A 19,763-nucleotide genomic window follows, 5' to 3' on the forward strand; every position below is an offset into this window, starting at 1 on the left:
CCCCTCAGGGAGGAGGCACAAAGAGGGGGTAGCCACCCTCGAGGACAGTAGCCATTGGCTACTGCCCTCAACACCCCTCTAAATTCAGTTTTTAGGGGTGACCCAGAACCTAGGAAATCAGATTCCTGCAACCTACAACAAGAAGAAGGACTGCTGACCTGAAAGCCCTGCAGAGACGACGGAGACAACAACTGCTTTGGCCCCAGCCCTAACAGCATGTCTCCAGATTCGAAGAACATGCACAGCAACGCATTGGACAGGGACCAGCGACCTCTGAAGCCTCAGAGGACACCCCTGCAACCGAAGGACCAAGAAACTCCAGAGAACAGCAGCACTGCTCACACACAGCAATAGTTTTGCAACAAAGAAACAACTTTTAAAGAACTCACTCTTCCCGCCGGAAGCGCAAGACTTCACCCTCTGCGTCACCAGTTTGAGCTCCAGAGAACCAACACTACAGGGAGGACTCCCAGGCGACTGCGACCTCCTCAGTAACGCGAGACAACCCCTCTGGACCTCCACAGCGACGTATGCAGAGAGAATCCAGAGGCTCCCCCTGACCGCGACAGCCTGATACAAGGAACCGGACGCCTGAACCAAGCACTGCACCCGCAGCCCCCAGGACCAGAAGAAACCGAACTGCAGTGTACGAGTGACCCCTGTTTCCTGTCTGCACTGCTAGAGTGACCCCTGGGTCCCTCGGTTGACTTCTATTGAAAACCAGACGCCTGCTAAGCACACTGCACCCAGCCGCCCCTGTGCTGCTGAGGGTGTTTTTTGTGCCTACTTTTGCCCCTTCCCCCCCCCCCCCCCCCCCCCCACCCCACCCACCCAGTGCTCTACAAAACCCCCCTGGTCTGCCCTCTGAAGGCGCAGGTACTTACATGTTGGCATTAAAGTAAAAAGTTGTACACTGTTCCAAAAAAAAAAAAAAAAAGCCAATTCATAGGAAAATACTAGGTGCGATCCAAATCTTCCAGGAGCAAGAACCCTCATGCATCACAATGGATGACTGGCATCATCATTGGGAAAGCTCCTCATCAGGCTGGTGCTGCAATGCCTGACGGGCTCCCCAGACGGGGTTGCTCTTAACCAGAATGCTCAGATAGTAGCAAAAATGAAAACAATAAATAGTTTTCAAGTGGGTACCCAGTCCTTGGCACCCAAACAATAATGGAGAGAGAGGAAAAATTAAAATTGGTTCACCATCACAATACATGAGTCATTGTTTTAATCAGCAATTGATATGATGGGGACCAAGATTAAAAACCCAAAAGAGGAGTACTGGGTGAATATAATGTTCACCTACTCACACTATACGAAGGAGGAGAAAACCAAATTATGGAACCTCACTCTACTAAGTCTACATGTTTCGCGTCTAGGTGGTCCAGCCGGATCCAATGACACTTCATCAGGACAAGAAACTTCTCCAAAAAACTGAACTTATAGTCAAAAAAAAATTTCACTTACTCAGTTCAACTCGTTAAATAAGGTTACCCTAGATAAATGCAAACAGAAAACCATGGTGAATCAACGCGAGTGAAAATACAGTCACAACAGATAGTGCACGTATTAACTTGAAGTGCTCAAAGAAAAACACTCATGTGATAAATTAAAAAAGTTTCTGCTCACCATCCCCAATTTCAGAATAGGGTTCAGTAAGGATCGTTCGTCAGAACTAGGAGCTAAAATTCTGTGGATTAATAATCATACCAAAAAGCCATGGCATAGTGAGTTCAATGGATACTCAGCTCGCAGTGTGTTATGTTATACCAGCCATAAAAACGCATATTTATTAATTCCTAGGTACAGACATAGATAAAGGAAGAGCAAGAAAACAAACTATTCTATAGAATTCTCAGATGTCACCTTCCTCTAGTCCACCCCAACATACGTCATTATCGAACTCTTGATCTCAGAAATAAAATATTGGAGAAAACCGACCGTAATAATAAAGTATCGGTATGTTTTATCGTTTGGCACATGTAAATTACACTTCGCTTAGTCAATCTATACACGTAAACAACAGAATAGTCTTGTAACCACGTTAATATTGGACATCGATAAAAAGACCCGAAATCGGTAAAGTGAAACCCAAATCATGGGTCTAACAGTTACGGGGACTTACTTTTGGTGTCCTCGTGTAGGCAGATTAACCTACCAGTCTGACGCGCGTCCTCCAAAACACGGGCGCTGCGTACGCTCGGATCTTTTAAAGAACAGATCCGCGGGACCCGGAAGCCAACATCGGCTCCCATGGTCATCGAAAGAGAAAACGGACTACGTGTAGTCCGAAAGTAATCATACTAGAAATTGAACCGCAATAGTGACTGATCGTCCAGGAAATGTCCAAAAATGCATGGACAGATTAAAAAGACTACGGTTGTTGGGAGGAAATAAGTACTACTGGATAAAGAATAAATGGAAAATAAATGACAAGTATAGAGGAGGAGCAACAGAGAATTTAAAGACAACTGTCAATCAGTGTAATTTTACTCCATCACATTGTTGTCTTAAGTCAAAAACAAGTGGAGGCAGGGCAGGGGGATAAAGGAAGGTGCTATTACTTTCCACCTTCGAGGGCTATTATGTCAAAGACAGTGCAAAAAGGATTATGTGTAGCCCAGATCAATCCCAAAACTATACAACAGGGCAATGAAATTAATTATCAAAGACATCTATTAGGATGAGAGGGTAGTCCAGGGAATATCATCATTCAGCCCAATAGAAGCTCTTCCAAATTTAAAAATCCACCTTTGTTAGATTCTGAAAAGTGAATCAGAACCTTTGGGGAGGGATTGCGGAACTTCTAGGTATTGGCTGAGTAGTCCAGCAAATGCAAAGTCTTAGACCCACCGCTAATCCACCAATGTAGGAAATTGTCTCTGTATATACTATCACAAAGTAAGAGATAGTAGGCACAGAGTCCAAGGGTTCCCCTAAGAGGTAAGCTAGTGGCAAAATTAGATAATTCTAATGCTCTATTTTGTGGTAGTGTGGTCAAGCAGTAGGTTTATCAGAGGGTAGTGTTAAGTAGTTGTTGTACACACACAGGCAATAAATGAGGAACACACACTCAAAGACTTCACTCCAAGCCAATAGTTTTTATATAGAAAAATATCTTATTTTTAGAACCACACGATTCAAGATTTGAAGTAAATACATAAAATGCAAGGTACTCCACATAGGTAAGTTAGGAACTTTGAATTAGAGCAATAGCTTATACATTTTTTGTTAAAACGGAAATAAGCTATTTTAAAACTAGACAGTGCAAAAATCAACAGTTTCTGGGGGAGTTAAGTAATAGTTAGATTGTGAGGTAAGTAAGACACTTACAAGTCTCAGTTCCTGGGCATAGGCAGCCCACCGTTGAGGGTTTAAGGCAACCCCAAAGTTACCACACCAGCAGCTCAGGGCCGGTCAGGTGCAGAGGTCAAAAAGGTGCCCAAAACACATAGGCACCTATGAAGAACAGGGGTACTCCGGTTCCAGTCTGCCAGCGGGTAAGTACCTATGTCCTCGGGGGCAGACCAAGGGGGATTTGTAGAGCACTAGGGGGGACACAAGTAGGCACACAAAACACACCCTCAGTGGCACAGGGGCGGCCGGGTGCAGTGTGCAAAGCAGGCGTCGGGTTTTGTATAGGAAACAATGGAGGGACCCAGGGGTCACTCTAGCAGTGCAGGCAGGGCACATGGGGGCTTCTCGGGCCAGCCACCTCTTTGGCTAGGGAGAGGGTCGCCTGGGGGTCACTCCTGCACTGAGGTTTGGTTCCTTCTGGTCCTGGGGACTGCGGGTGCAGTGCAACGTCCAGGCGTCGGGTCACTTGTTACAGGCAGTCGCGGTCAGGGTGAGCCTCTGGATTCTCTCTGCAGGCGTCGCTGTGGGCGTGCAGGGGGGTTGTCTCGGGCTACTCACAGGGTCGCAGTCACCTGGGAGTTCTCCCTGTGGTGTTGGTTCTCTGGATCTCGAGCTGGGGGTGTCGGGTGTAGAGGGTGAAGTCTCACGCTTCTAGCGGGAAGAGTGAGGTCTTTGGAAGTTGCAGAAAAGTTGCAATATTGTTGCTGTTTCTTGAGTAGAGCCACTGCTCACAGGAGTTTCTTGGTCCTTAGGTTCAGGGCAGTCCTCTGAGGCTTCAGAGGTCGCTGGTCCCGGTCGGATGTGTTGCTATTGCACTTTTTCGAGTCAGGAGATAAGCCTAGTACATAGGGGACCACTAGCACTTGTAAAAGAAGTCTGGGAGAGACCTCTCCATGAGCCTAAACAAGATGTGGTGGACTAACAGGATGGCCAAACAGAAGCTCAAAGGGGGAAAACTCTACTCCCTTCTGTGGCACCTCTCTGTAGGCGAAAAGCAGGCATGGCAAGAGGACATCCCATCTCCTTTTGAGTTTTTCAGGGAACCCTTGGACTCTGTGCACAATATCTCTCACTTTGAGATAGTATATACAGAGCCAACTTCCTACAATGTGTATCTACAAAAACATGCTAAGAACATTATTTTCTACTCAAGGATGCCATTTAATGATACGTTTGAAGGCAAAGTGTAAGTCTGAAAACAAATTTGGATTTTAAAGAGTAGTGAGAAAAACAACGCTCCTGAGATCATCAATGTTCTGTTGAAAATACCACACCCTTCCACTATAAAAATACATTGTTCCACTTCCCAAAGGTCTAGAGGATTTATAGTTCAACACTTGATTCTGACAAACAAGAAGAAATTGAGGTAATGACTGAGAAGGGGCAACATAAATCATAAATTTATGAGTTACATAAGATATGACGAACTGAATTAGTCATCCCAATCAGTATTTTCTGGCAAACCATCTATTATTTCACATACCTGGGGTTAATTTTGGATTCTTCCATCATTCTTTTGAACTCATCCCTCGCATGCATGATTTTGTTTTTCTTTTCTTTACGCTCTTCCTCAGCCCTGGTTTTCACATATTGATCAAATACCTATGGTAACCAAATAAAATAGGATCTTACTTTAACAGCAACCACATATGTGCTCATTACACAACACAGTGCACTGTACTGCATAAATTATTTTCCTAGTTTCCCAATAACTTATAATATTGGAATGGTGATGATACTTATTAGAGGACCAATGTTATTAATCTAGTAAAAAAATATATTACAAACTGACAGAACATCAAATAGAAAACACTGCTTATGAGTAATCCAAGTTCTGCACTGTCAAAGTCTCTACTACAGTCAGAAATATCTGAGATAGCGCTGCCAGTTTGAAAGCCCGGAAAAAATTTCAATACATATATTAACCATATAATTATTTGAAAAAAATGCAGTTTAAATGGAGACAAAATAAATATGCAGCCTATCAAATTTAAGGGGGCATGGTTATGGCGCTCACTGAGATGGTGGCACTGTGTTGAGGCTCTGTGGTTGAAGGAGGCCTCAGGAACCATTAATGCTGCTTCACATTTTCTTTTCGGAGGAGACTAACGTGCACCTCCTCCGGATGTAATGGTGAGTCGCAGGAGCAACTTACTATTTATACACACTTGTGTGATCGGCCCGGGGATTTTTCGACATGAAGAGAGACACATCTGTCATTTTATGAAAGCGACGGACACGTTTTTCTTTTCAGAAAAATTTCATTTTGAACGGTCCTGCTGTACAAATATGCCACATCTACTTTCAGTAATGGTTTTCGTGTATATAATGTCACATTAAAAGGAGGAACTCTTCTATTTTCTCTTGGAAGCAGTGCTTCCTATTTTATTCAGTTGCTGTAAGGATAGGACTAGCTTTTAATTAACAGTTTTTTCCATGTTCATTGCCTTTACCTTGCAATATCTTTTTTAAAGCCACCAACGTCTTACTACATCTCTTTTTATTTGATAGCGCTACTGGATTCTATGAAATAATATTTATTTTTACAACTGTTTAATCTTTGACAGTTTTAATTATTATTCCTTTTAAAATGACCTCCTAGGATTCTGACACAACGTTGACTCAAAGTGTGCTTCCTCTTGTTTTGTAAATCCTCCTTGCACACTGACTGATATCCAACAATTTCTAACTATATTCCCTCTTTGAGTTTATGGGGAAAAATAAGCAATCTTAAGCTTTCTAGTACTCTTCAGTCAGAATCAGATTTTAACTGCGACGACATGGAAGACGATGTATCACTGAAATACAAGTCCCACTCAGGAACCATTCCGAAAGCGGCCTCATTAAACAAACTACCAACAGGATCAAACTAAAGGCTTAAAAAAGATTTCCCTTCACCAGTGAAATCTGCATCAACAGACATGGACTTGATTTTAGAAGAAATGTGTGCACTGAAACCTTTTATGGAAGAGAGCACAAAAACTTTGCAGCATTTGGATGATAAATGGTCTTCCTTGGAATCGCAAGTTTTGCTGGTGCAACAAAAAACAGACAATTTTAAGCATGCAGCTTCATATATTTCACACCTGAAATCTTAAATATCACAACTCAGAAAACATACTGAGGATCTTGAAAACAGATATTGCAGGAATAATCTACACTTATACGGTCTTCCTGAAAACCGAGGGTTCCAATCCGACTACACCTAATTGCAATCCTTTTTTCCAAAGCTACTGGATTTATCATCAACCACCTCCCTCAATATACAGAGGAAATACAGATTGGGTCCCAAGGTCTCTAATAAACCACAGGAGTCCTATTTCTACTGCAATATACAGATTTACTTCAAGTCTTGTCAGCGCTTAAGGCTAAAAACAAATATGGGATGGTCACAGACTATATTTTTCTCAAGATATTGCTAAAGCTACAGATGATCACCGCAAGCAATTTTTTGGCATGTGTTCCCGATTGAGAACCATGAATGCTAGATTCGGTCTACTTCATCCACGTTTATTCAAGGTGACATAGAAAGAAAAAACATCCACTTTCAAGGATCCAGTCGCACCTAAATAATTTTTACAATGACATGGAGCAGAAGAATTGACCCTTCAAAAGTCACCTGAATTTAGACTTGTTTTTAAGATTACTCGTTAGAAGATTTTCTCCTATTAATGCAAATTTAATTCGACATGGTCTCTTATTTTTTTATCATAAACATTTGTTCTCACGTCTTGTTCCGGTCTTACTCTTTATGCAACAACTTCATCAACGGTGAGGCCGACCCTGCGTTCTGTGATCCTTGACTGCTGTCATTGTCATCTTCTGGTGTTGACACCCTCCCCTTTTGTTCTGTATTTTTGTAGGTATGACTTTCTGTCATTTGTATGACATGTACTCTCTCTTTGGTCTTTGCACCTTTCTATCCTTTTCTTCTATAGCTTTAAATTATGCTTTACCTTTTCTTCCCTTTAATCATTCGCTCTTTCTCTCCTTTTATTCATCAATTTATTTATTCTTATTTTTTTATCTCAATTTTTATAACACTGTAAACATACAATATGCGCATACTAATATTTTCATGCTACATTCCGGATTACTAGATGGAATATCAAGGGGTTAGGTAATCCTATCAAACAACAGAGGGTGTTATCTAGAGCTTAGCCAGATTTAATCAGATGTTGCACTATTTCAGGAGTCGCACCTTTCTGAGATGGAAGTTACTAAATTAAAAAGTTGTTGGGTAGGCAATGTGTTTGCTTCTCATGTACTGGGGAAGAAAAATGGAGTAGTGATTCTTTGCCATAAAAAGTTGCATTTTACGACGGTTCACCAAGAAACTGATTATGAGGGTCACTGGATTATTGTCAAACTCTTGTTAAATAATTTAGCTCTATTTTCAATGTATATGGTTCGGTGGACAATACTGTAGGAAGTTGGCTCTGTATGCACTATTTCAAAGTAAGGAATAGTGTAAGGAAATGCCTCCGTGGCATGGTTACCCCCTGACTTTTTGCCTTTGCTGATGCTATGTTTTGAATTGAAAGTGTGCTGAGGCCTGCTAACCAGGCCCCAGCACCAGTGTTCTTTCCCTAACCTGTACTTTTGATTCCACAATTGGCACACCCTGGCATCCAGATAAGTCCCTTGTAAGTGGTACCCCTGGTACCAAGGGCCCTGATGCCAAGGAAGGTCTCTAAGGGCTGCAGCATGTCTTATGCCACCCTGGAGACCCCTCACTCAGCACAGACACACTGCTTGCCAGCTTGTGTGTGCTGGTGAGAACAAAACGAGTAAGTCAACATGGCACTCCCCTCAGAGTGCCATGGCAGCCTCTCACTGCCTATGCAGGTATAGATAAGTCACCCCTCTAGTAGGCCTTACAGCCCTAAGGCAGGGTGCACTATACCATAGGTGAGGGCACCAGTGCATGAGCACTGTGCCCCTACAGCAGGTCTCCAAACTTTTTAATGCTGCGCCCCCCCAGTTGACAAATAAAAATCATTGCCCCCCCCCTCAGAATTTTTCACAATTATTTTATAAACATGGCAATGTTTAAATATGTCTAAACATATTTAAACATTGCAGTTAAGTAATGTTACCTTTTTAAAACAGCAATAACATGCTTGTGCTTAAAACAAAGGCCTGTTATCTGTATAATATTTATTTTGGCCAGAGTCTGGGCCCCCCCTGGGATCACTTCAGGCCCCCCTAGGGGGCCCGCCCCCCAGTTTGAAGACCTCTGCCCTACAGTGTCTAAGCAATACCTTAGACATTGTAAGTGCAGGGTAGCCATAAGAGTATATGGTCTGGGAGTCTGTTTTACACGAACTCCACAGCACCATAATGGCTACACTGAAAACTGGGAAGTTTGGTATCAAACTTCTCAGCACAATAAATGCACACTGATGCCAGTGTACATTTTATTGCAAAATACACCCCAGAGGGCACCTTAGAGGTGCCCCCTGAAACTTAACCGACTATCTGTGTAGGCTGACTAGTTCCAGCAGCCTGCCACACTAGAGACATGTTGCTGGCCCCATGGGGAGAGTGCCTTTGTCACCCTGAGGCCAGTAACAAAGCCTGCACTGGGTGGAGATGCTAACACCTCCCCCAGGCAGGAGCTGTAACACCTGGCGGTGAGCCTCAAAGGCTCACCCCTTTGTCACAGCACCGCAGGACACTCCAGCTAGTGGAGTTGCCCGCCCCCTCCGGCCCGGCCCCCACTTTTGGCGGCAAGGCCGGAGAAAATAATGAGAATAACAAGGAGGAGTCACTGCCCAGTCAGGACAGCCCCTAAGGTGTCCTGAGCTGAGGTGACTCTAACTTTTAGAAATCCTCCATCTTGCAGATGGAGGATTCCCCCAATAGGGTTAGGATTGTGACCCCCTCCCCTTGGGGGGAGGCACAAAGAGGGTGTACCCACCCTCAGAGCTAGTAGCCATTGGCTACTAACTCCCCAGACCTAAACACGCCCTTAAATTTAGTATTTAAGGGCTCCCCTGAACCTAAGAATGTAGATTCTTGCAACTTACCTGAAGAAGAAGACTGCTGAGCTGAAAAACCCCTGCAGAGGAAGAACAGAAGACACCAACTGCTTTGGCCCCAGTCCTACCGGCCTGTCTCCTGCCTTCCAAAAGAAACCTGCTCCAGCGACGCTTTCCAAGGGACCAGCGACCTCTGAATCCTCTGAGGACTGCCCTGCTTCAAGAAAGACAAGAAACTCCCGAGGACAGCGGCACTGCTCCACAAGAACTGCAACTTTGTTTCAAGTAGCAGATTTAAAGACCCCTGCAACTCCCCGCAAGAAGCGTGAGACTTGCAACACTGCACCCGGCGACCCCGACTCGACTGGTGGAGAAACAACGCTTCAGGGAGGACCCTCCGGCGACTCAGAGTCCGTGAGTAACCAAAGTTGTCCCCCCTGAGCCCCCACAGCGACGCCTGCAGAGGGAATCCCGAGGCTCCCCCTGACCGCAACTGCCTGAACTCCATTTCCCGACGGCTGGAAAAGACTCTGCACCTGCAGCCCCCAGCACCTAAAGAAACGGAACTCCTGTGCAGGAGTGACCCCCAGGAGGCCCTCTCCCTTGCCCAGGTGGTGGCTACCCCGAGGAGCCCCCCACCCTTGCCTGCCTGCAACGCTGAAGAGATCCCTTGATCTCTCATTGAAAACCATTACAAACCCGACGCGTGTTTGCACACTGCACCCGGCCGCCCCCGCGCTGCTGAGGGTGTACTTTTTGTGCTGACCTGTGTCCCCCCCCCCCCCGGTGCCCTACCAAAACCCCCCTGGTCTGCCCTCCGAAGACGCAGGTACTTACCTGCTGGCAGACTGGAACCGGGACACCCCCTTCTCTCCATTGAAGCCTATGCGTTTTGGGCACCTCTTTGACCTCTGCACCTGACCGGCCCTGAGCAGCTGGTGTGGTAACTTTGGGGTTGCTCTGAACCCCCAACGGTGGGCTACCTTGGACCAAAAACTGAAACCTGTAAGTGACTTACTTACCTGTTAAAACTAACATTACTTTACCTCCCCCAGGAACTGTGAAAATTGCACTAAGTGTCCACTTTTAAAACAGCTTATTGTGTTTTATGTGAAAAGTATACATGCTAATCAAATGATTCAAAGTTCCTAAACTACTTACCTGCAATACCTTTCAAATGAGATATTACATGTAAAATTTGAACCTGTGGTTCTTAAAATAAACTAAGAAAAGATATTTTTCTATAACAAAACCTATTGGCTGGATTTGTCTCGGAGAGTGTTCCTCATTTATTGCCTGTGTGTATGTACAACAAATGCTTAACACTACTCCTTTGATAAGCCTACTGCTCGACCACACTACCACAAAATAGAGCATTAGTATTATCTCTTTTTGCCACTATCTTACCTCTAAGGGGAACCCTTGGACTCTGTGCATGCTATTCCTTACTTTGAAATAGCACATACAGAGCCAACTTCCTACAAATAGTATGCACAGAGTCCAAGGGTTCCCCTTAGAGGTAAGCTCCTCGGGGTAGCCACCACCTGGGCAAGGGAGAGGGCCTCCTGGGGGTCACTCCTACACTGGAGTTCCGATCCTTCAGGTCCTGGGGGCTGCGGGTGCAAAGTCTTTACCAGGCCACTGGATCTGGGAGTCAGGCAGTCGCGGTCAGGGGGAGCCTCAGGATTCCCTCTGCAGGCGTCGCTGTGGGGGCAACTCTGGCTACTCACGGTCTCGCAGTCGCCGGGGAGTCCTCCCTGTGGTGTTTGTTCTCCACAAGTCGAGCCGGGGGAGTCGGGTGGAGAGTGCAAAGTCTCACGCTTCCGGCAGGAAACGTGTCTTGTTTCAAAGTTGCTTCTTTGTTTCAAAGTTGCAGTCTTTGGGGAACAGAGCCGCTGTCCTCTGGAGTTCTTGGTCCTTCTAGATGCAGGGTAGTCCTCTGAGGCTTCAGAGGTTGCGGGACAATGGGAACGCGTCGCTGGAGCAGTGTCTTTAGAAGTGGGGAGACAGGCCGGTAGAGCTGGGGCCAAAGCAGTTGGAGTCTCCGTCTTCTCTGCAGGTTTTTCAGTTCAGCAGTCCTCTTCTTCTTAGGTTGCAGGAATCTGAGTTCCTAGGTTCTGGGGTGCCCCTAAATACTGAATTTAGGGGTGTGTTTAGGTCTGGGGGGTTAGTAGCCAATGGCTACTAGCCCTGAGGGTGGCTACACCCTCTTTGTGCCTCCTCCCTGAGGGGAGGGGGGCACATCCCTAATCCTATCGGGGGAATCCTCCATCTGGAAGATGGAGGATTTCCTAAAGTTAGAGTCACTTCAGCTCAGGACACCTTAGGGGCTGTCCTGACTGGCCAGTGACTCCTCCTTGTTTTTCTCATTATCTCCTCCGGCCTTGCCGCCAAAAGTGGGGCCGTGGCCGGAGGGGGCGGGCAACTCTACTAGCTGGAGTGCCTTGGGGTGCTGTAACAAAGGGGGTGAGCCTTTGAGGCTCACCGCCAGGTGTTACAGTTCCTGCAAGGGGGAGGTGATAAGCATCTCCACCCAGTACAGGCTTTGTTACTAGCCACAGAGTGACAAAGGCACTCTCCCCATGTGGCCAACAACATGTCTGGTGTGTGGCATGCTGCTAAAACTAGTCAGCCTACACGGATAGTCGGTTAAGGTTTCAGGGGGCACCTCTAAGGTGCCCTCTGGGGAGTATGTTACAATAAAATGTACACTGGCATCAGTGTGCATATTTTGTGCTGAGAAGTTTGATACCAAACTTCACAGTTTTCAGTGTAGCCATTATGGTGCTGTGGAGTTCGTGCATGACAGACTCCCAGACCATATACTCTTATGGCTACCCTGCACTTACAATGTCTAAGGTTTTGCTTAGACACTGTAGGGGCACAGTGCTCATGCACTTATGCCCTCACCTATGGTATAGTGCACCCTGCCTTAGGGCTGTAAGGTCTGCCAAATTGCTAGATTCAGCGATGCTGGATTTGGATGTCTGATCTGTTGTTTGTGTTGTGTTAACAGATCTGGTCTGTTTGGTAGTTTGACATGAGGTACTACTGAGAGGTCTAGTAGTGTTGTGTACCAAGGTTGTCTTGCCCATGTCGGTGCTATTGAGTTTGTTTTGACTCAATTTGTTTACTAGATATGGAAGGAGTGGGAGAGGGGGAAAAGCGTAAGCAAATATCCCTGACCAGCTCATCCATAATGCATTGCCCAGAGACTGATCTTGTGGGTACCTGGATGCGAAGTTTTGGCATTTTGAGTTTTCTTTTGTTGCAAATAGATCTATTTGTGGTGTTCCCCACATTTGGAAGTAAGTGTTTAGTATTTGGGGGTGAATCTCTGATTCGTGGATCTGTTGGTGATCCCAAGAGAGATTGTCTGCTAACTGGTTCTGAATTCCTGGAATAAATTGTGCTATTAGGCGAATGTGGTTGTGAATCGCCCAATGCCATATTTTCTGTGTTAGGAGACACAACTTTGTCGAGTGTGTACCTCCCTGTTTGTTTAGGTAATACATTGTTGTCATGTTGTCTGTTTTGACAAGAATGTGTTTGTGTCTTATTATGGGTTGAAATGCTTTGAGCGCTAGAAATACCGCTAACAGTTCTAAGTGATTTATGTGAAACTGTTTTTGCTGTATGTCCCATTGTCCTTGGATGCTGTGTTGATTGAGGTGTGCTCCCCACCCTATCATGGAAGCATCTGTTATTACGTATTGTGGCACTGGGTCTTGGAAAGGCCGCCCTTGGTTTAAATTTATACTGTTCCACCATTGAAGCGAGATGTATGTTTGGCGGTCTATCAACACCAGATCTAGAAGCTGACCCTGTGCTTGTGACCATTGTGATGCTAGGCACTGTTGTAAGGGCCGCATGTGCAACCTTGCGTTTGGGACAATGGCTATGCATGAAGACATCATGCCTAGTAGTTTCATCACCAGTTTGACTTGGTATCTTTTGATTTGGATACATGGTCTGTATCACATTGTGAAATGTGTGAACTCTTTGTGGACTTGGAGTGGCAATCCCTTTTGCAGTGTTGATTGTTGCTCCTAAGTATTGCTGTGTTTGACACGGCAGAAGGTGTGACTTTGTGTAATTGATTGAGAAACCTAGTTTGTGGAGGATTTCTATGACATATTTTGTGTGTTGTGAACACCGTCTTAGCATGTTGGTTTTGATTAACCAATCGTCTAGGTACGGGAACACATGTATTTGCTGCCTTCTGATATGTGCAGCTACTACTGCTAGGCATTTTGTAAAAACTCTTGGTGCAGTTGTTATTCCGAATGGCAACACTTTGAATTGGTAATGTATCCCTTGGAATACAAACCTTAGGTACTTTCTGTGTGAAGGATGTATTGGTATATGGAAATATGCATCCTTTAGGTCTAGTGTTGTCATGTAGTCTTGTTTGAGCAGTGGGATTACGTCTTGTAATGTAACCATGTGAAAGTGATCTGATTTGATGTAGGTATTTAATGTTCTGAGATCTAGTATAGGTCTCAGACTCTTGTCTTTTTTGGGTATCAGAAAGTACAGGGATTAAACTCCTGTGTTTATTTGTTGTTTTGGTACTAACTCTATTGCTTCTTTTTGTAGCAATGCCTGACCTTCTAGTCCTAGAAGATCTATATGTTGTTTTGACATATTGTGTGTTTTCGGTGGGATGTTTGGAGGGAATTTGAGAAATTCTATGCAATAACCATGCTGGATAATTGCTAAGACCCAAGTGTCTGTTGTTATTTTCTCCCAATGTTTGTAAAACTTGGTTAGTCTCCCCCCCCACAGGTGTTGTGTTGGGGATTTGTGACCTTGAAGTCACTGCTTGTTTGGAGGAGTTTTGGGACTTTGGAACTTTCCTCTACTCCTTTGAAATTGTCCCCCTCTATATTGTCCCCGAAAACCGCCCGCTGATACTGGCTCTGGTAAGTGGGCTTTGTTTGTGAGGTTGTGGCTTCTGTGGTTTGCCCTCGAAACCCCCCTCGAAATTGTGTCTTTCAAAATGTGCCTCTGCTCTAGGGGGAGTAGAGTGCGCCCATGGCTTTGGCCGTGTCAGTGTCTTTTTTTAGTTTTTCGATCGCAGTGTCCACCTCCGGCCCAAACAACTGCTGTCCGTTGAATGGCATATTCAGCACAGCTTGCTGTATCTCTGGTTTAAATCCTGATGTACGCAGCCATGCATGTCTCCTTATTGTTACAGCTGTGTTGACAGTTCTAGCAGCTGTGTCTGCAGCATCCATTGCTGACCGTATCTGATTATTGGAGATACCCTGTCCTTCTACTACTTGCTGCACTCTTTTTTGGAACTCCTTGGGTAAATGTTCAATAAGGTGTTGCATCTCATCCCAATGGGCCCTATCATATCTGGATAGCAAAGCTTGCGAATTTGCAATACGCCACTGGTTTGCTGCCTGTGCCGCCACCCTTTTCCCTGCATCGAATTTTCGACTTTCTTTATCTGGAGGTGGTGCATCTCCTGAATTATGAGAGTTGGCTCTTTTGCGCGCTGCTCCCACTACAACAGAGTCTGGTGTTAGCTGTTGTGTAATGTACACTGGGTCTGTTGGTGGCGGTTTATATTTTTTATCTACTCTTGGAGTAATGTCTCTCCCCTTAACAGGCTCCTCAAACAATTGCTTGGAGTGTTTTAGCATTCCAGGTAGCATAGGAAGACTCTGATATTGGCTGTGTGTGGACGACAGTGTATTAAAAAGAAAGTCGTCTTCAATGGGCTCAGAATGAAGGCTGACTGTAGGAAGTTGGCTCTGTATGTGCTATTTCAAAGTAAGGAATAGCATGCACAGAGTCCAAGGGTTCCCCTTAGAGGTAAGATAGTGGCAAAAAGAGATAATACTAATGCTCTATTTTGTGGTAGTGTGGTCGAGCAGTAGGCTTATCAAAGGAGTAGTGTTAAGCATTTGTTGTACATACACACGGGCAATAAATGAGGAACACACACTGAGAGACAAATCCAGCCAATAGGTTTTGTTATAGAAAAATATATTTTCTTAGTTTATTTTAAGAACCACAGGTTCAAATTTTACATGTAATATCTCATTTGAAAGGTATTGCAGGTAAGTACTTTAGGAACTTTGAATCATTTCATTAGCATGTATACTTTTTACATAAAACACAATAAGCTGTTTTAAAAGTGGACACAGTGCAATTTTCACAGTTCCTGGGGGAGGTAAGTTTTTGTTAGTTTTGTCAGGTAAGTAAATCACTTACAGGTTTCAGTTTTTGGTCCAAGGTAGCCCACCGTTGGGGGTTCAGAGCAACCCCAAAGTTATCACACCAGCAGCTCAGGGCCGGTCAGGTGCAAAGGTCAAAGAGGTGCCCAAAACACATAGGCTTCAATGGAGAGAAGGGGGTTCCCCCGGTTCCAGTCTGCCAGCAGGTAAGTACCCGCGTCTTCGGAGGGCAGACCAGGGGGGTTTTGTAGGGCACCGGGGGGGACACAAGTCAGCACAAAAAGTACACCCTCAGCAGCGCGGGGGCGGCCGGGTCCAGTGTGCAAACACGCGTCGGGTTTTCAATGTAAATCAATGAGAGACCAAGGGATCTCTCCAGCGTTGCAGGCAGGCAAGGGGGGGGCTCCTCGGGGTAGCCACCACCTGGGCAAGGGAGAGGGCCTCCTGGGGGTCACTCCTGCACAGAAGTTCCGATCCTTCAGGTGCAGGGTCTTTTCCAGCCGTCGGGAAATGGAGTTCAGACAGTCGCGGTCAGGGGGACCCTGGGGATTCCCTCTGCAGGCGTCGCTGTGGTGGCTCAGGGGGGACAACTTTGGTTACTCAGTCGTAGAGTCGCCGGAGGGTCCTCCCTAAAGCGTTGTTTCTCCACCAGTCGAGTCGGGGTCGCCGGGTGCAGTGTTGCAAGTCTCACGCTTCTTGCGAGGAGTTGCAGGGGTCTTTAAATCTGCTACTTGAAACAAAGTTGCAGTTCTTTTGGAGCAGTGCCGCTGTCCTCTGGAGTTTCTTGTCTTTCTCGAAGTCGGGCAGTCCTCAGAGGATTCAGAGGTCGCTGGTCCCTTGGAAAGCGTCGCTGGAGCAGGTTTCTTTGGAAGGCAGGAGACAGGCCGGTAGGACTGGGGCCAAAGCAGTTGGTGTCTTCTGTTCTTCCTCTGCAGGGGTTTTTCAGCTCAGCAGTCTTCTTCTTCAGGTAAGTTGCAGGAATCTAAATTCTTAGGTTCAGGGAAGCGCTTAAATACTAAATTTAAGGGCGTGTTTAGGTCTGGGGGGTTAGTAGCCAATGGCTACTAGCCCTGAGGGTGGGTACACCCTCTTTGTGCCTCCTCCCAAGGGGAGGGGGTCATAATCCTATCCCTATTGGGGGAATCCTCCATCTGCAAGATGGAGGATTTCTAAAAGTCAGAGTCACCTCAGCTCAGGACACCTTAGGGGCTGTCCTGACTGGCCAGTGACGACTCCTTGTTTTTCTCATTATCTCTCCCGGACTTGCCGCCAAAAGTGGGGGCTGTGTCCAGGGGGCGGGTATCTCCACTAGCTGGAGTGCCCTGGGGCATTGTAACACGAAGCTTGAGCCTTTGAAGCACACTGCTAGGTGTTACAGTTCCTGCAGGGGGGAGGTGTGAAGCACCTCCACCCAGAGCAGGCTTTGTTTCTGTCCTTGGAGAGCACAAAGGCTCTCACCGCATGAGGTCAGAAACTCGTCTCTCAGCAGAAGGCTGGCACAGACCAGTCAGTCCTGCACTGAACAATTGGGTAAAATACAGGCATCTCTAAGGTGCCCTCTGTGTGCATTTTTTAATAAATCCAACACTGGCATCAGTGTGGGTTTATTATTCTGAGAAGTTTGGTACCAAACTTCCCAGTATTCAGTGTAGCCATTATGGAGCTGTGGAGTTCGTTTTTGACAGACTCCCAGCCCATATACTCTTATGGCTACCCTGCACTTACAATGTCTAAGGTTTTGCTTAGACACTGTAGGGGCATAGTGCTCATGCACATATGCCCTCACCTGTGGTATAGTGCACCCTGCCTTAGGGCTGTAAGGCCTGCTAGAGGGGTGACTTACCTATGCAGTTGCAGTTACCCCCCCACTTTTTGTCTGATACTGATGCTGACTTGACTGAGAAATGTGCTGGGACCCTGCTAACCAGGCCCCAGCACCAGTGTTCTTTCACCTAAAATGTACCATTGTTTCCACAATTGGCACAACCCTGGCACCTAGGTAAGTCCCTTGTAACTGGTACCCCTGGTACCAAGGGCCCTGATGCCAGGGAAGGTCTCTAAGGGCTGCAGCATGTCTTATGCCACCCTAGGGACCCCTCACTCAGCACAGACACACTGCTTGCCAGCTTGTGTGTGCTGATAGGGAGAAAATGACTAAGTCGACATGGCACTCCCCTCAGGGTGCCATGCCAACCTCACACTGCCTGTGGCATAGGTAAGTCACCCCTCTAGTAGGCCTTACAGCCCTAAGGCAGGGTGCACTATACCACATTGTAAGTGCAGGGTAGCCATAAGAGTATATGGGCTGGGAGTCTGTCAAAAACGAACTCCGCAGCTCCATAATGGCTACACTGAATACTGGGAAGTTTGGTACCAAACTTCTCAAAATACTAAACCCACACTGATGCCAGTGTGGGATTTATTAAAAAATGCACACAGAGGGCATCTTAGAGATACCCCCTGTATTTTACCCAATTGTTCAGTGCAGGACTGACTGGTCTGTGCCAGCCTGCTGCTGAGAGACGAGTTTCTGACCCCATGCGGTGAGAGCCTTTGTGCTCTCTGAGGACAGAAACAAAGCCTGCTCTGGGTGGAGGTGCTTCACACCTCCCCCCTGCAGGAACTGTAACACCTAGCAGTGAGCTTCAAAGGCTCAAGCTTCGTGTTAAAATGCCCCAGGGCACTCCAGCTAGTGGAGATGCCCGCCCCCTGGACCCAACCCCCACTTTTGGCGGCAAGTCCAGGAGAGATAATGAGAAAAACAAGGAGGAGTCACTGGCCAGTCAGGACAGCCCCTAAGGTGTCCTGAGCTGAGGTGACTTGGACTTTTAGAAATCCTCCATCTTGTAGAAGGAGGATTCCCCCAATAGGGATAGGAATGTGACCCCCTCCCCTTGGGAGGAGGCACAAAGAGGGTGTACCCACCCTCAGGGCTAGTAGCCATTGGCTACTAACCCCCCCAGACCTAAACACGCCCTTAAATTTAGTATTTAAGGGCTCCCCTGAACCTAAGAATTTAGATTCCTGAAACTACAAGAAGAAGAGGACTGCTGAGCTGAAGAACCCCTGCAGAGGAAGAACAGAAGACACCAACTGCTTTGGCCCCAGACTTAACGGCCTGTCTCCTGCCTTCCAAAGAAACCTGCTCCAGCGACGCTTTCCAAGGGACCAGCGACCTCTGAATCCTCTGAGGACTGCCCTGCTTCAAGAAAGACCAGAAACTCCCGAGGACAGCGGCACTGCTCCAAAAGAACTGCAACTTTGTTTCAAGGAGCAGATTTAAAGACCCCTGCAAACTCCCCGCAAGAAGCGTGAGACTTGCAACACTGCACCCGGCGACCCCGACTCGACTGGTGGAGAACCAACACCTCAGGGAGGACCCTCCGGCGACTCAGAGACCGTGAGTAACCAAAGTTGTCCCCCCTGATCCCCCACAGCGACGCCTGCAGAGGGAATCCCGAGGCTCCCCCTGACCGCGACTGCCTGAACTCCATTTCCCGACGGCTGGAAAAGACCCTGCACCCGCAGCCCCCAGCACCTAAAGGAACGGAACTCCTGTGCAGGAGTGACCCCCAGGAGGCCCTCTCCCTTGCCCAGGTGGGGGCCCCCCCCCTTGCCTGCCTGCGACGCTGAAGAGATCCCTTGATCTCTCATTGAAAACCATTGGAAACCTGACGCGTGTTTGCACACTGCACCCGGCCGCCCCCACGCTGCTGAGGGTGTACTTTTTGTGCTGACTTGTGCCCCCCCCCCCGGTGCCCTACAAAACCCCCCTGGTCTGCCCTCCGAAGACGCGGGTACTTACCTGCTGGCAGACTGGAACCGGGGCACCCCCTTCTCTCCATTGAAGCCTATGTAGTTTGGGCACCTCTTTGACCTCTGCACCTGACTGGCCCTGAGCTGCTGGTGTGGTAACTTTGGGGTTGCTCTGAACCCCCAACGGTGGGCTACCTTGGACCCAAAACTGAAACCTGTAAGTGACTTACTTACCTGTGAAAACTAACAATACTTTACCTCCCCCAGGAACTGTGAAAATTGCACTAAGTGTCCACTTTTAAAACAGCTTATTGTGTTTTATGTAAAAAGTATAAATGCTACTGTAATGATACAAAGTCCCTAAAGTACTTACCTGCAATACCTTTCAAGTGAGATATTACATGTAGAATTTGAACCTGTGGTTCTTAAAATAAACTAAGAAAATATATTTTTCTATAACAAAACCTATTGG

At 46.6% G+C, this 19,763-nt stretch overlaps 1 protein-coding gene across 2 annotated transcripts in view; it reads right to left on the reverse strand.

The window, feature by feature from the left end:
• The window catches only part of TCERG1 (transcription elongation regulator 1), a 737,036-nt gene that overhangs the window by 192,332 nt on the left and 524,941 nt on the right, over positions 1 to 19,763 (reverse strand). For both annotated transcript variants that reach the window (XM_069244676.1, XM_069244675.1), the window contains exon 14: positions 4,844 to 4,962. In XM_069244676.1, coding sequence (XP_069100777.1) covers positions 4,844 to 4,962 — 119 coding nt within the window. The remainder of the gene's footprint in view (positions 1 to 4,843; positions 4,963 to 19,763) is intronic.

The sequence above is a fragment of the Pleurodeles waltl genome, chromosome 7 (genome assembly GCF_031143425.1).
Source record: "Pleurodeles waltl isolate 20211129_DDA chromosome 7, aPleWal1.hap1.20221129, whole genome shotgun sequence".
NCBI classification, from domain to species: Eukaryota; Metazoa; Chordata; class Amphibia; order Caudata; family Salamandridae; genus Pleurodeles; species Pleurodeles waltl.